The sequence below is a fragment of the Quercus suber genome, unplaced genomic scaffold (genome assembly GCF_002906115.3).
Source record: "Quercus suber isolate HL8 unplaced genomic scaffold, Cork oak 2.0 scaffold_131, whole genome shotgun sequence".
Taxonomy (NCBI): Eukaryota; Viridiplantae; Streptophyta; class Magnoliopsida; order Fagales; family Fagaceae; genus Quercus; species Quercus suber.
In genome coordinates this window covers 802,215-818,151 of record NW_027069594.1, presented here as the reverse complement: position 1 = coordinate 818,151, position 15,937 = coordinate 802,215, and the positions used below count along the sequence as shown (strand labels likewise).

The 15,937-nt window shown below is 33.1% G+C and overlaps 2 protein-coding genes across 2 annotated transcripts; one reads left to right on the top strand and one right to left on the bottom strand.

The window, feature by feature from the left end:
* The first annotated feature begins 267 nt into the window (after positions 1–267).
* On the top strand, positions 268–6,789 carry LOC112034116 (oligouridylate-binding protein 1). Its single transcript, XM_024066895.2, has 12 exons — positions 268–537; positions 1,566–1,627; positions 2,016–2,118; positions 2,293–2,369; positions 2,447–2,508; positions 2,608–2,695; positions 2,848–2,923; positions 3,035–3,065; positions 3,801–3,920; positions 4,271–4,356; positions 5,452–5,625; positions 6,251–6,789. Exons 1-12 carry the CDS (start codon positions 451–453, stop codon positions 6,533–6,535), a joined length of 1,251 nt encoding a protein of 416 aa, XP_023922663.1. The 5' UTR covers positions 268–450; the 3' UTR covers positions 6,536–6,789.
* Positions 6,790–10,553: 3,764 nt separating this feature from the next.
* LOC112034124 (FCS-Like Zinc finger 13) lies at positions 10,554–11,911 on the bottom strand. The gene is made up of 2 exons (XM_024066907.2): positions 11,145–11,911; positions 10,554–11,006 (listed from the first exon to the last, which is right to left on the bottom strand). The coding sequence occupies exons 1-2, from the start codon at positions 11,759–11,761 to the stop codon at positions 10,844–10,846; spliced, it is 780 nt and encodes a 259-aa protein (XP_023922675.2). The 5' UTR covers positions 11,762–11,911; the 3' UTR covers positions 10,554–10,843.
* Between the last annotated feature and the right edge of the window lie 4,026 nt (positions 11,912–15,937).

Here is a 15,937-nt window from a genome sequence, read left to right as displayed (position 1 = left end):
TTTGAAAGTTTAGGGACGAAAATCGAACTTTTGTGATAGTTTAGAGACGAAAATGATATTTTACCAAAAAAAAAATCAAATTCTATGCTTAAAAGAAAAATAATAAAAAGGGTAAAATAGAGTGCCCATTATACTATAAGGGCAGCATAGACAAAAACACTGCGTTTTCTTTACTGAACACTCTCACTCTCTCTCTCTCTCTCCCTTATCCTTCCTCCTCGTTTCCATCTCCCTCTTTCGAGGGTTTTTTTTTTTTTTTTTTTTTCCTTTTTTCTTTTTGGTTTTTTATTTTTTCCTTTTTATTTTTATTTTCATTTTTCTTCTTCGATTTCAATTTTTTTCCTTTTTTTTTTTCTCGTTGGATTGGGCTTTTGATTCATCTTAAAACCCTAACCCTAGAAATCTGTGACACAAAAAAAAAACCCAATCCCCAATCTCCTTTTGAGGAAGATGCAACAGCAGCACAGGTTTAAACAGCACGCGATGATGCAACAATCACTGTACCACCACCCTGCTCTCTTGGCCACCGCACCCCAGGTTCCATTTCTCTCTTTTGCTTTCATTTTTCGTCAAATATTATTATTTATTTTAATGAAAGCGTTTAACTTTTAGCACGTCGAGATTTGTTAATATATGTTTGTAAAATTTTCTATATGTATTTTTTTTTACACAAAAAAGTTTTTATAAAGGGGTTGCAGTTGAAAAGTTGGTTTTTTTTTTTTTTTTTGGGGTGGTGTTTTTGTTCTGATTAAAATATTATGTTGGTTTTACATGGTTGAAATTTTAAATGATTGTGATTGTCAATAGTTCAATTGTCATTTCCTGAAATCCCAACTATTGAATTATCATAAAAGAAAAAAAAAGTTAGTTATATGATTGATTGTTTGAGATTGTGTTTCATGTTCCCTAGTTTATGTGTTTAGTGACACACTGGAAGTACCTTCTTTTGTGGGTGTAATTATTTGTTGCCCTTTGATCATATGAAACCCATGTGGTGAATATATATGCAAAGACTCCTCTCCTTTTTTTTTTTTTTTTGTTTTGGGGGGGGGGGGGTTTAGTTCAATAGTTGGGGGGTTTGCTGATTTAAGATGAATTCAAACAACACAAGGAGCTTTGACAGTTAAAAAAGAATTCTTTATTTAGCGCAAATTGTATGTTCTTCATTGTAATAATTCACTTAAGCAAGTGGGGTTGGGCGTGTGAGTTGTGCTTACCTAATCAGAAAAGGAATAGAGAATTTTTTATTTTATTTTATTTTTTTTGGGGTAGGATGCTGTTAAAGAATGAAGAAGGCTAATTAAAAAACTGATGCATGTTAAAACTCCTGTTAAGCTTCTAGAAACTTTTTCCTAGAAACTTTTGGGATATCTTCATTATTTTTGTGTGTTTTTGTTTTTAGGTTTTGATATGTTATTACAAGCTTGAGTCTAATGGGTTTTTTTTTTTTTTTACAATTATTTATGTATCCCTGGAAATCCATGTGAGAAGTGTAGATGTTTTTCTTTAGGGTTTTTTTTTTTTTTTTTTGGTTTCTTGTTTTGTTTACATTTTTATCTTTGCAGATAGAGCCTATCTTGAGTGGAAATCTGCCTCCTGGGTTTGATTCAAGTACATGCCGCAGTGTGTGAGTGTTGTATAGACATTTTCTTTTCTTCTTTTTTTTTTTCATTTTTTCTCATTCATTTTTATTTTCAATAGGATGATTTTGAATTAGGTGAAGCTTGTGGCTTTATTGCCTAATTAGTCTATCTATTGGTCTCTTAGATGCTTTTATTAATTTTCATGACAATTATTTTTTGTGCACACATAAACTTATAATGCACTTTATCTTATTTGATAGTTCTTTCTTGTGTAATTTTATGAGCCCCCTTACATATGCAATGCATGTCCCAAGTATCTGGTCCTTATTAATTTGCATGTCAATTAGACACTAAAAGCACTCTAGTCTATTTTCAGTATTTCTTTATGTTTGTGTTTAATAAGCTTATGTTTTTGTTTATGAGCAAATGCAGATATGTAGGTAACATTCACCCAAATGTCACTGAACCCGTCCTTCAAGAAGTATTCGCTACTGCTGGGCCCCTTGAAGGATGCAAACTCATCAGGAAAGATAAGGTAGACTTGGGTGTTATATACTTTCTGGGAAATAATTGAGCTGCTTAAGTCTAGGGCCTTTGTTTTAGCAACCTTCTTTATTTATTTTTTTATCAATTTGCATCATAGATGTTTCTATGGATTTCTTTCCTACTTTATCAGGTCTCAACTTACTTTTTTTTTTTCCTTATGCAGTCATCCTATGGTTTTGTGGATTACTTTGATCGTAGATCAGCTGCAGTTGCTATTGTGACTCTCAATGGGAGGCTTCTGTAAGTATTAACCTTACTTCAATTTTCAATGTTGGTTAACACTTTCCTGTTCTATTTCTCAATGGATGTTTGTACAGGTCAGGGCAGCCTATTAAAGTTAATTGGGCATATGCAAGTAGTCAGAGAGAGGACACCTCAGGTTTATATATATATATATATATTAGCTTTTTTATCCTTTGAGTGATGGTGTCGTGTCTATCGTTTTTGACAGCTTTTGATATTGTTTTTTGTCAATCAGGTCACTTCAATGTTTTTGTTGGTGATCTTAGCCCTGAAGTTACTGATGCTACATTATTTGCATGCTTTTCTGTCTATCCCAGTTGTTCGTAAGCACTGTATTCTGGTCCTTTATTTATTATACAATATTATTTTATCATAATGAGTTATTGGCAATGGCAATTTTGGTGGTATTCCATTTAAATTTTGTGCTTGACAGTTGGCATATTTGGTACTAATTTGACTTGTTCACTGGTTACAGTGATGCAAGGGTGATGTGGGATCAAAAAACTGGGCGTTCAAGGGGATTTGGATTTGTTTCTTTTCGGAATCAGCAGGTAGTAGAATTATTTTATTGGAAAAAAATGTATTTATTTACCCCCCAAAAAAAAAAAAAAAAAAAATCCTCTCCTCATTTCATGATTGTAATTTGATCTTATTTTTATCAGGAAGCCCAAGGTGCAATAAATGACTTAAATGGTAACATTTCTTTGCCTTGACTTGTTTTCTTTTTCTTATACTCCTTTATTTATTATTTTTAATTTAAGTCTTCTTTTTGCTTTGTATTGTTCTTTTGAAATATCAGCATATGAAGAAGTAATAAAACATTGAAATTTAGGTGTGGCTTCGTATTTTCTGAGTGATTATTGGAAATACCTGTTCCTCATATGCTTCAAAAAATTAATTTCTAAAGTAAATTATTATTTAGTACTCTATCTTCTGCTGAATGGACCATCATCAGCTGTGTAGAAACTGAAGATATGACATGGGAAAGAAGTGGGAAATTCAGACAGATAATTTTTAAAGAATTTGAAATGTATACACTTAAATCATATGAAATAAGTAGAAAGGCTTAAAGTTTTATTGAGATATTTCTTGCAAACATATAGGTCATTGGTTTTTAACATATATTTACGATAAAATTTATAAGAAATTTCTTGAATTATTAGCTGAAGCCTGTAATGCTTATCAAACCAGAGGAGGGTTTTTTCTGGGGGTGGGGGGGGGGGGGGGGGGTGGGGGGAGGAAATATTTTGCTAGCATTCTAAGAAACATGTTTAGTGCTTTAAGACTACTATTGAAACATTTCTGTAGGAAATATAAAGTTCTCCTTTAATTTGTAGATCTGTACTAGTAGAAATACCCAATTTATCTTATAATGCATGTGAGTCCTTCAACATTTCCATCTCCTAAGTCCTTGGTTCGATATTACAGGAAAGTGGCTTGGAAGTAGACAAATTCGATGTAATTGGGCTGCAAAAGGTGCTACTAATAATGATGAAAAGCAGAGTGTAGACTCGAAGAGTGTTGTGGAGCTTGCAAGTGGAACATCAGGTGAGCTAAGCTTGAGAGTTGAAGTTCTTACACACACACACACACACACATATATTCTAGCAAATTAGCTCTATCTCAACTGACACCTCCTCCCTAGGTGCTAAGTGCAGGGTGAGGTCATGCATCTGAGACCCATTGGGTGCATGTATAGCTTACTAAATAAATTTTTTTTTTTAAATGGAAATCTAGTTGTGAAAGTAAAGTTTGTTGTCTCGCTTGCATAATTTATTCTGTCCTTTTTGTGGGCATGTGTTGGAACCAGTGTCTTATAAAGGCTTGAGATATGATTTTTACATATATGTATTTATGTTGTTTTAGAGATTACAACCATAACATATTTCCTTGTGCAGACGATGGTCAGGAGAAGACTAACGATGATGCTCCAGAGAACAATCCTCAATATACCACCGTTTATGTGGGCAATCTTGCTCCAGAGGCAAGTATTTGTTTCATTGACTCATTATTATTATTTTTCTTTGATAACATGGGGACCTTTCTAAAGAAGAGCCCTTTAAGCTGGCCTCTACCCAGTAAAACTTATGCCCAACTAACCCAACCCTCCATAACTAGTTGCCCTGTAATCCAGGGTCTTCACCCCTGATGGGTTAAGCCTTAACTCATGATTTTTAGCATATAATTTTCTAGATCTATATTTTTTTAGTGGCTGTGGACTATCTTAGCCTTCTTGGATTCATCTCCTTCACCATGTAGCAACAACTTAACCACATAGTCAAGGCAGTGAGGATTGGTATCCTATGTGGGATTGGTGAGAGGTTTCGTGGATTGGATCGGGAAATCGGATCAAGAATCGTAAGATTTCACTTTCTGTAACAAAAAACATAATGAAAAAATCATCAGTACTGAGAATATATGTTAAAGAATCATAAGAAAAAAAAGTAAATGTGACAAATTACTCATAAAAGATACTAAATACTCAGTACCAAATTACCAATGCATGAATAAATGACAAACTTCAAATTTCAAACTTACAAGTTCCAAGTTCCAACAGCAAAAATATATGTAAAGTTCCAAATTAACAAATCTTTCATTGGCTACAAAAAGAAAATCATCCCAATTCCAAAGTTACAAAGATTTTGCAATTGTTTTAATTGTATTAAGATAATTAGAAATGTCAAGTCCCTCAGAACCCATTACTTGATCAATAGGGCTGGACAATCTTAATCTCACCATAGTGAGACATAATTACAAATAATTATAATAACTTTATTGGATGTCAGTTTAGAGGCTATATGAACAATTCTACACTGGTCCAAATTGATTCTATGGGATAGGATTGTAAGGATTCTATAGAGTAGGATCATAGGTCTTACATTCCATCATCCAAGATTGTGATCCAATGTAAATCCTACCCCATGAAAGATTATACATCAATCTGGATCGTTTTTATGAGGTAGGATCTTAGGGGATCTTAGGATTTTAAGATCCAGGATCAGGATTCTGAAAATCATGCTGATATTACAAATATTCTTGATGCACTGTTTGGATTTTTGACTTTCTCATTTACCTACAGGTCACTTCAGCTGATCTCCACCGTCATTTCCATGCTCTTGGTGCTGGGACCATTGAAGATATTCGTGTGCAAAGAGATAAAGGTTTTGGTTTTGTGAGATACAGTACACATGCTGAAGCTGCTCTGGCTATTCAGATTGGGAATACTCGGTTCCTCTGTGGCAAACCAATAAAGGTACATTCTTCATTGGGGAGTATATTTTTGGATATAAAGCTGGCTTACTAGATTTAGTTACTGGTAGGATGAAGTATTGTTGACCTCAATTCTTTGTTTGATTATTTGTTATTGAATTGGGACATATAACCGTATGAACAAAATATTATCAGAACTGACATGTATTTCAACTCAAGTCATTGTTTTAAATTATATGCAGATCACCCGAACTCTGTAAATACTAAATAGAAGTGGGAAATCAAATAGGCTTTTTATTTTTTTATTAAGGCGAGGGACTTTTCCCTAGGCGGGTTTTGAACCCCCATAGGCCATAGTTTATAAATGTGTTTGTTTGGCATCCATGCTTTTTGCTGCATGTTTAAAATGGTTTTATTACACTTCAATGATGTTTGATAGTTTCTTGAAAAATTTAATATAAAGGCCCAAGTACCTTTGCCTGATTTGTTGAAGTTATGATATGTGAGGGAGCCTAGTCTAGTGGCTGTAGGTGGAGAACCTTGAATTCTCAGCTTGTAATGAGCAAAAATGTCTGTGGTGGAGATGTCTTGATTGGATTGTTGGCTTGACCTTTTTTTTTGGAGGGGAAGAATTGGCTTCATTGTTGGATTTACATTTTGTCTTGCAGTGCTCATGGGGTAGCAAGCCTACTCCACCAGGAACAAGCTCCAACCCTCTACCCCCACCAGCCGCTGCACATATACCAGGTTTTTCAGCCGCTGACCTTGCAGCCTATGAACGAAATATTGCATTAAGCAAAATGGCAGGTGCACAAGCCCTTATGCATCCACAAGGCCAATATGCCCTTAAGCAGGCAGCCATGGGAATTGGTGCTGCTGGAGCTAATCAGGCTGTATATGATGGTGGCTTCCAGAATGTTGCAGCAACCCAGCATCTTATGTACTACCAGTAAATTATAAATTGAAAACTCCCATTATACCTTTGCCAGGGGGTTGATCATCTTAAAGACTAGTATGTTTTACCTTAAAAAAAAAAAAAAAAAAAAAATCCCTTGTCATTAGTACTGGTTAGCTTGCTATATTTCTATTTGATACCTGTTGTGTGCGATAGAATGTACTATTTTTCTGTGGGGATATGACGATCCAACTCAGCTATGCACTATCCATTTTACAGCTTTTCTTTGTTTAAAAGAGTGGTTTCAAGGAAGTCCTGGATAAGTTTATTTTGTCTTTTTTCAGCCAGAAGTCTTAGATAAGATTACGATTACAGATTTACAGATTATATATTGTTCTGTACGGCCTGTGTGTATTGGGTCCAGACCTGGTTCAATTGACAATCCTACAATGAGTATACTGACTGAAGGAGGCTCTGTTGAAGCTAGGTACAATGTGAAAAGCATGAGGAGATTNAACACACACACACACACACAGTGCTTTGCTGCTTTGTCATTATTGAGTGGGAGAGAGACTGCTTGGCCCCGATCGTCCAGTCCTTTAGATTATTCTAGATCAAACTTGTTAATTTGATGAGGTCCAAGTGGGCTTGATCAACCCTAGGTTTCATCATGCAGTATGCATATATTTTCTACAAGGCGTATAGAGGTTGGGCTCTGTGGTCCTCGACCCTTTTTTTGCTTAATAAAGTTGATTATGGGGAAAAAAAAAGGCTTGAATTTTGGTTATGAACCTAAGAAAATTATAGAATACTTTGGACATACTTCCCTCGTCTTACATAAATTATGGATCTCACGATGAATTTAATTAATGAAACTCACTATTATATGAGAGAGGAACGTAAGATATCAATGAAACCAAATATCATTATGACAATTAGGAAAAGCGTCTTTCAATTCATGATTGTCATATCACCTCCTTGTTGCAAGTTTAAAAAGAAATGTAAAGAAAGGAAGTCATATAAAGCACAATATTGCGCAATATTGAATTGAAGTAAGGATCTAAAAAGTAAAATTGTGAGAGTTCCGTCTTTAGATGATTGACAATGACTTTATAATTAAAGATGAGTAGCTTTCGAATGATGAATCTTTGACTTTTTGTGTTCCAAACAGTGTTCATAAATTCATCAATGGATTGCATTTAACCATTACACAAGTAATAAAAATGATGAGATAACATGACCATGACAACGAGGAGGTGATAATAGTAATTAAAGATATCGAGAAAAAAAAATAGTAGTATGTAATATCTTTGAAGCCATCTAAATCAACTGACTTATAAGTTATAACTTAGTGGAAATGTGAGAATTTAGATTCTAGTCTCTTCTCCCACTTATTAACCCAAAAAAAAAAAAAAGGAAAAAAAAAATTACATACTGCTACTCAAGTTACAAGCACTTATTTCCACCCATTTTCTTGTTTTTAAAAAAAATAAAAAATAAAAAATCACACAGATAGTTATCTTTTTTTTGGTTGACAATCAACAGTATAACTGCATCCCTCTCTACCCTGGAACGACTCGAACCTAGGTCCATGAACCCCTCAAGCCTTTAAGGCTTGTAGAAGTACCAACTTGTCTAACGTGGACGGTGGTAAGATAGTTATCTTTCGCTAGAACTCGATCGAAACTTTTGATTCGAATTTCAAAGTAAAAGGGCGTGGTGTTTTGCTTGTCTATCGATTTCGTTAATGATGTTCTAAGTCGAGATTAATCCACTTATTATTCATATACTACGAGCAAAAAAGAAAGGAAAATAGAAAAGAAAAATTCCACATATCAAAGTTGGTAGTTCTTTCATGGGTTCCCTTTTCATTCAAAGTATATGATTCTCATCATCAAAGCATATATATATATATATATATATGCTCTCTATACTTGCATTATATAAAAAATATGGGTACATGAAAACCTTCCCTCTTTTCCTCATAACCTCTTTCTTCCTCAAGGTCAAAGTTTCTAACTTGTGTTGTTTTTATGCATTTTTAGCATATTTGTTATTGACATTTTGATTTCTCTTTTGTTAAAACACCATTAGCATTTCTTTACTAAATATTGAAATTTTGGGTTTGATTACTCTCAACAAATAATCACTTCTAAAGAACCCAATGAGAGATTTGGGCCATTCTTGCATTTTTGGCTCTTGTCACAAAACATCCATGACAACCCCTAATTTAAATACTAATCAATCTAAATGATCAACCAATAATAATAAAAAAAAAATCAGATTGGTCGGGCCATGATAGAACAGATTTGAGAAATTAGGCGAGAATAGAGAAGAAAATAGGGGAGAGGATAGTGAAGTCTATGGTGCCCGTGTGTAGTGGGCCCAAATTTGGTTCGATTGACATTCCTACAATGAATTTATTGATTGAAGGAGGCTCTGTTGAAGGTACAACATGAAAAGCATGAGAAGATTAAGGTCAAATAAAGAGAGAGACATGGATGAGTGAAGAGAGAGTCCTCGGTAAGGTATCCTCCGATGACACAAAGCCCTTAAGAAAGTTAGAGAGAGTCCTTAGGGGAGAGAGAGAGAGAGAGAGAGAGCCCTTAAACCAAATGGTCTTCCTTTTATAGAGAGGTGTGGTTGTAGGTGCTCATGGGAATACATAGTTGTAAGTTTTTTGTTTTTTTTTTTATTTATTTAGTGGGACCCCCACACACTATGCTTCACTGCTTTGTCATTATCGAGAGAGAGAGAGACCACTTGGCCCCGATCATCCAATCCTCTAGATTATTCTAGGTCAAACATGTTAATTTGGTGAGGCCCAAGTGGTAGGTTTCATCATGTGGCATGCACATATTTTCTACAAGGCGTAAAGAGGTTGGGTTCTATGGTCCTCTTGACCCTTTTGCTTAATAAAGTTGATTATGGGAAAAAAATGCTTGAATTTTGGTTATGAACTTAGGAAAGTTATAGAATACTCTGGACATACTACCCTCATATAAATTATGGATTCCACCATGAATTTAATTAATGAAACCCACTATTAGATGGGAGAGGAACCTAAGATATTATCCCCTTTTTGCATCATGATGACAATTAGGAAAAGCTTCTTTCAATTCATGATTGTCATATCAATAATCAATGGTTCAGTTGATTTTCATTTTTAAATTTCATCGCACAATAATGTGTTGTTGCTTTTCCTCAGTGTTATAACTTATATATTGTTGCATGTTTAAAAAGAAATGTAAAGCAAGGAAGTCATATAAAGCGCAATAGTGAATTGAAGTAGGGATCTAAAATGTAAAATTGCGAGAGTTCCGTCTTGGATGATCTGACAATGACTTTATAATTAAAGATGAGTAGCTTTCAAGTGATGAATCTTTTAGACTTTTGGTGTTCCAAACAGTGTTCATAAATGGATTGCATTTAACCATTACACAAGAAATAAAAACAATGAGATAACATGACCATGACAATGAGGAGGTGATAGTAGTAAAGATATCAAGAAAAAAAAAATAGTAGTATGTAATATCTTTGAAGCCATCTAAATCAACTGACTTATAAGTTATAACTTAGTGGAAATGTGAGAATTTAGATTCTAGTCTCTTCTCCCACTTATTAACAAAAAGAAAAGGAAAAAAAAAAAATTATATACTACTACTCGAGTTACAAGCACTTATTTCCACCCATTTTCTTTTTTTTTAAAATAAAAAATAAAAAATCACACACACACACACACATATATATATATATATATTTTTGACAATCACAGTATCTCCACCCCTGAACCACTCAAACTTGGGACTATGAACCCCTCAAACCTTTAAAACTTAAGGAATTATCAACTCGCCTAACGTGGCTTAAGGAAGTATCAACTCGCCTAACGTGAGCGGGGTCAAATAATTATCTTTTGTTAGAACTCAATTGAAAGTTTTGATTCGAATTTCAAAGTAAAAGGGTGTGGATTTTTTGTTCGTCTATCGATTTCGTTAACCATTATGTTCTAAGTCGAGATTAATCCACTTATTATTCATATACTATCAGCAAAAAAGAAAGGAAAAGGGAAAAGAAAATTTCCACATATCAAAGTTTGTAGTTCTTTCACGGGTTCCCTTTTCATTCAAAGCATATGATTCTCATCATCAAAGCATATGTATATATATGCTCTCTATACTTGCATCATATCAAAAATATATTTCTTTTGTCCTTAATTCCCACCCCAACAACAATCTGATTAATTCTCGTATGTATAGAATAGCCGTATATTGTATATATATACTCGAAGGACTATCACCATGCATCTAGTTCATCATGACCACTACTAATTTTGGTGTCCGGTCATCTTTCGTTTTGGCCAAAAAAGCTAAATTGCTACAATTCCAGTTGAGAAAATCTGTCCTCTTGTGTATGATGAACTCGAAACATCTGCAGATCTTGGTGCTTCTGATCTGCACTGTTGTTCTTTTCTCTCGTCCATCATTATTTGCCTTGACCGACACTCCGGGCTACAAAATGCTTTTTCTCCTCTGCAAATATCATATGTAAACACCAATTCTTAGTCTCATAATTCATTCACAAACTCTATATAACAACAACAACAATAACAAGAGCTTAGTTTCAAAATTTTGACTAAGAAAAGAATGAGAAAGTGTTCGAATTTGTACCTATACATGTATATGTCTTTGCCATGGAGTTTTTTACTGCACAAGTGACATGAACTGAGAAAATATGAAGTTGGGTACGCTGAAAAATCTTCCTCGTATCTTGGCCTCGATTCCTTAACAGTAACAGTGCTGCGTTTATTACATCTTTGGAGACCATTTCTTTGCTGCCCACTTGTTCTACAATCATCTATCTCATAAAACACCCTAGTTATGGACTTGCCTTGGCCATGACAAGTCACGTAAGTATAATCTTCCTCACAATTATCGCCTTGAAGAAGTTCCTCACAACCTTTATTACCATACCTACCACAAGTACTGGTACTTTTGCTAGAATCAACTGGAATAGGACTTGATCGATTCAAATTGGCAGTAGCAACCGCATATTTGGCCAAAATTTCACGTCCACAACCTTCCCTAGATTTCTCAAGAGCAGCAACAATACCCAATCCAACCCCACCAAGGTCATAGTTCTTTAAACCTCTAGGTGATTGCAACTTATTCAGCTCCAATGGACCTCTTGGACTAATCGTGACCATGTCCGAAAACCCGGCACGGTTGCCGGCGACCAATAATTCAGAGAGCTTTCCGATCATGGGACGAGGTCTTTGGATTAGCATGATTGGAAAATTTTTGATTTGTATCAAGAAAAGAGATAGAGATGAAAAAAAATTATGTAGGAATGGGAGATATGAAAATTGGTGGCTTTATAAATCTTTGGCTACCTAATTTTATGATAGGAGTGGTTGGACTAAGCCCATGGTTTGGTTTTGTAATTATGTGACTTTAATTGATTATAATAATAAAGTGCACAACATATAATATATTGTTAAAGTAGAGTGGTATTATTGAAAAGGATTCCCAATGTTCATAAAATGTCCATGTCCAATGATTAGGACCCAAACGTTGGGATGTGGGCACAACAGTCGTGTTTTTGTGAGTGAAAAAGATTCCGGGTGAATTGGCACCGTTGGATTGAGGGGCAGGTGGCAGAGATCTAGGGAAGGTGGAGAAGCAATGATTACTGAAACCACTGAGCCCACTGGAAAACAAAATGGAGGCCCGCCCGGGTTTTGTTTTGTCAATGTAGAAAGCGATGTGGCTAAGGCCTACCCACTCCTTAGTCCCGTACTCAAAAGGTTTCTTTTGCCTTTGCTAATGACTAAAATGCCCTCTCTCTCTCTCTCTCTCCACACTAAAAAGTTACACTTTATTAGAAAACCTCAACACGCACTAGAAATTATTTTTCCTTTTTTGTCCTACAACACTGTACACAACAGAACTAAACTTGTGAAAAAAGCGCATAAGCAATCAATTTGGATTCCACGATATTATTTATAATTTAAAAATAATTTTGTTACAATATTTTTGATAATAAATTTTTAATTTTTAACAAAAATAAACGGTATTTAAATAAATTCTATATCATAATATCTTACTTTCTATGCTAAATGTGTGTGTTTGATTTGCTAATAATTTAGCATTTAATACATTAAAATTTTACTTTTATTTATTTATTTTAGTATACAATCATACATTTTATACTCTATTTTTTTACCACTACATAAAATATTATTTTATTATTATATTTTCTATTTTTATTTTTTATGCATAGAAGAGAGAGAGAATTGAATAAAAAATAGTTTTTAATGTTTAGCTTGGTGCTATAATAAATTGCTACTATACGCTAACAAAAATTAGATATAGCTTATTAGATGTAGATCAAAAATTTTTTTTGGTACTTAGGGTGTTGAAACCATTGTGAATGCTTTAGTCGAGGCCATAAATTAAATTTAATCTTATGTAAATATATGTTTTAGTCAATACCGTTTTTTTTTGTAGGCAGGAGTCGAACTTTTGATTTCTTATTTGACAATAAAATATTTTTACAAATTAAGTTAATTGAAACCCAACAAAAAAAAAATCAAAGTTGTAATTCTTATCCTTGTACTTTTTTCCTTCCTTAATAGTAATTAGTAATAATCACTTCTCTAGATTATTTTTTTTGATTTTCTTTTGGAGTGGGGAATTGCAACCACGAAGAACATAATTCACATAACATGATATTTATGTTAAAGTTAGTAGGAAAATATTTAATAGTAATTAGTAATAATCACTTCTTCATGATTAATTTTTTAATTTTCTTTTGGAGTGGAGAACTGCAACCACGAAGAACATGATTCACATCACATGATATTTATGTTAAAGTTAGTAAGAAAAATATTAAGTAGTGTTCTAATTCAAACTCAATATCATATAATACAAAAGTATCATTTTCATAGAACAATAGTGAAGAATGCATGCAGACAAAAGCATCTCTTTTATTAATAAAAAATTTCCCAGAACGAAGCCAAAAAAGTAAAACTACGGTCTTAAAATTGTATTCTAAATTTCAGTGATTCCTAGGGAGTGGGGACAGACGAAGAGATTGAAGTTACGTGATTTGAAATGTGAATAAGGACATTATTGACATAGAGCTGTTGAAGCAGGGCATTAGAGTCATTTTGAGTTTGTAAACAAGCGGTCAGCCCACGGAATTGTTGCTTTAAGAACTCGGCCTTCAAAACCGTGGGCCCACGTTCCAATAATAACCTAGCAGTGCTGGGCCCACTTCCGTGTGAACTCATAGGTGTCAAACTCTGATTGGTTGGCTCCATTAATACCACGTGAACTGAGTTACCACGTTGGATGAGTGACGAGCTCATCCAATGACAATGACCTCCGTGTCGTACTCATATATTACGGGGGTTGTGTGTAGGGTTCAACTTCAAGATGTTGACACCTTCCATTATTAATTTTTTGGAGGGTCCTATTATTTATTTTGGCTTAACATCCTTTAGTTTTTAATTTTTAATTTATTTTATCATTATAGGTTTAATTTTTCACTCTAATAGGGTTTTACTACTTTAAAATATACATTAATAAATTATTTTAAAATTTTTTTTACGAAAAAATATAAAAGTAATATATATTTTAGGGTATACATTAACCGGAGTCATATATATATATATATTCAATTTACTCATTTCATCATCTTCTCACCATTAAAATGTAGTTTAAAATAATGTAGTTCTATTATTAGAAATTAATAAGGTTTAACAACAAAATTTGAGCAGAGATGCAAGAAAGGATTGTGTGCCTCCAAGACGTGACCAACCCGGTTTGTTGTATGAATGACTTTCTTTCAAGTTGCTAGTGTGGGCACACCCTGCTATGGGCTTGGCAGCACGCTACTAACGTGAAAAAGTATTTTGTATCAAATGATACTATAGTTTTAAAAATTAGATTGGGGCAAAATTGGATTTGCCTCTAGTTTTTGATTGTCGACCGATTTTAGGCATTTGTCTGAACTGGACTGGTCTTAATTCTAGGTTCAATTTGTTGGACCGGTTTTTAAAACCTTGAATGGTATCACGTCAACAATATCATTTGATACCAAATATATTCTCCACTAATATAAAGGTTAAGTTGGAAAATTTCGCCATTTTGTGATTTTTTTAATTCAAAATTTATCACTAGATTCAAGTATAACTCATGTAAATTCTAATATATTAATCAATATAAACCTAAACAAATGATCAAATTGTAACATTTAAAAAATATATATTGTGGACATATATGCACTTGAAACTTTAAAATAATATTAAATTGAGGATTTTATTATGTAATTATTCTCATACTTTATTAGTTATATACAAATTTTCTAAGAAGATGATAAATTATTAAATTAAGAAATTTGACCTATTTTGTATATCATTTTCTTATAACTTTAAAGGTAATAATTTTTTTTTTCTATTCATTTTCATACAAAATAGAATAGAATCGAGGTGTCATTTATTGATAATATTATTTATTTTTATTTGTTTAACCTTAAAACAATATTAATTTTAGGTGTTTATTATATAATTATTCTTATATTTTATTACTTATATACAAATTTTCTTAGAGAGTGATAAGTTATTACATAAAGGATTTGAGCTTCTTTTTTTATTTTATTTTTATCACTTTAAATATAATAATAGTGTTCTTTTCCCCTCCTCCGGATTAAAATCTTGCACTATTATTATTATTATTATTTTTTCTTCCCTAACCCTTGTTGTCATTTTATATGTTTTTGAACCCATTAACTTAAGAGGCATTAATAAGATAGGAAGTATTTTTATTTTACTTTTACGACATAAAAAAAATCCATTAATTATTATATAAAATAAAAAAAATTAAATAAAATTCATAAAAATTAGATTTAACTTAAGAGGCATTAATAAGATAGGAAGTATTTTTATTTTACTTTTACGACATAAAAAAAATCCATTAATTATTATATAAAATAAAAAAAATTAAATAAAATTCATAAAAATTAGAGAAAATAATAGGAAAGCTCAAAATTTAAGATCGGGAAGGGGGAAAATTAATTAAAAAACCAAGTTATTTAAGTAATTTTTGGTGGGATCAAGGGTACAATTCACGAGAAATTATTAGGTCTACCAGGAGAACTACTGATGTAATCCTCCTTGATCTCTCAACTAATAAAATACTGTTATTTATGCAAATGTGACATCATCTGATAATTTTTATTCTTTATTCCTTGTGCTGATTAGGAAGCTCACATATACATTTTTATAGGTCGCATCATCTCATTAGTTAGGGTAGACCACATCAACAGTCCTCCTAGTATAAGTAATAATTTCTCGCAATTCACCCCATGACACCGCTATCTCCGCCTATGTACACTGCCAACTAGGCGTATACATGTCTTATGCATATACACACTCCTCTTTTAAAATTAGTCTATTGAA

What these genes read in the sequence shown, in the direction of transcription:
- LOC112034116 (XM_024066895.2), top strand. Translation starts at nt 451, where the DNA reads ATGCAACAGCAGCACAGGTTTAAACAGCACGCGATGATGCAACAATCA. An exon ending in TCTGTCTATCCCAGTTGTTC is followed by an intron (nt 2,696 to 2,847) that starts GTAAGCACTGTA and finishes CACTGGTTACAG; the next exon opens with TGATGCAAGGGTGATGTGGG. An exon ending in GCTTGCAAGTGGAACATCAG is followed by an intron (nt 3,921 to 4,270) that starts GTGAGCTAAGCT and finishes TTCCTTGTGCAG; the next exon opens with ACGATGGTCAGGAGAAGACT.
- LOC112034124 (XM_024066907.2), bottom strand. Translation starts at nt 11,761, where the DNA reads ATGCTAATCCAAAGACCTCGTCCCATGATCGGAAAGCTCTCTGAATTA. An exon ending in AAAGACATATACATGTATAG is followed by an intron (nt 11,007 to 11,144) that starts GTACAAATTCGA and finishes TGATATTTGCAG; the next exon opens with AGGAGAAAAAGCATTTTGTA.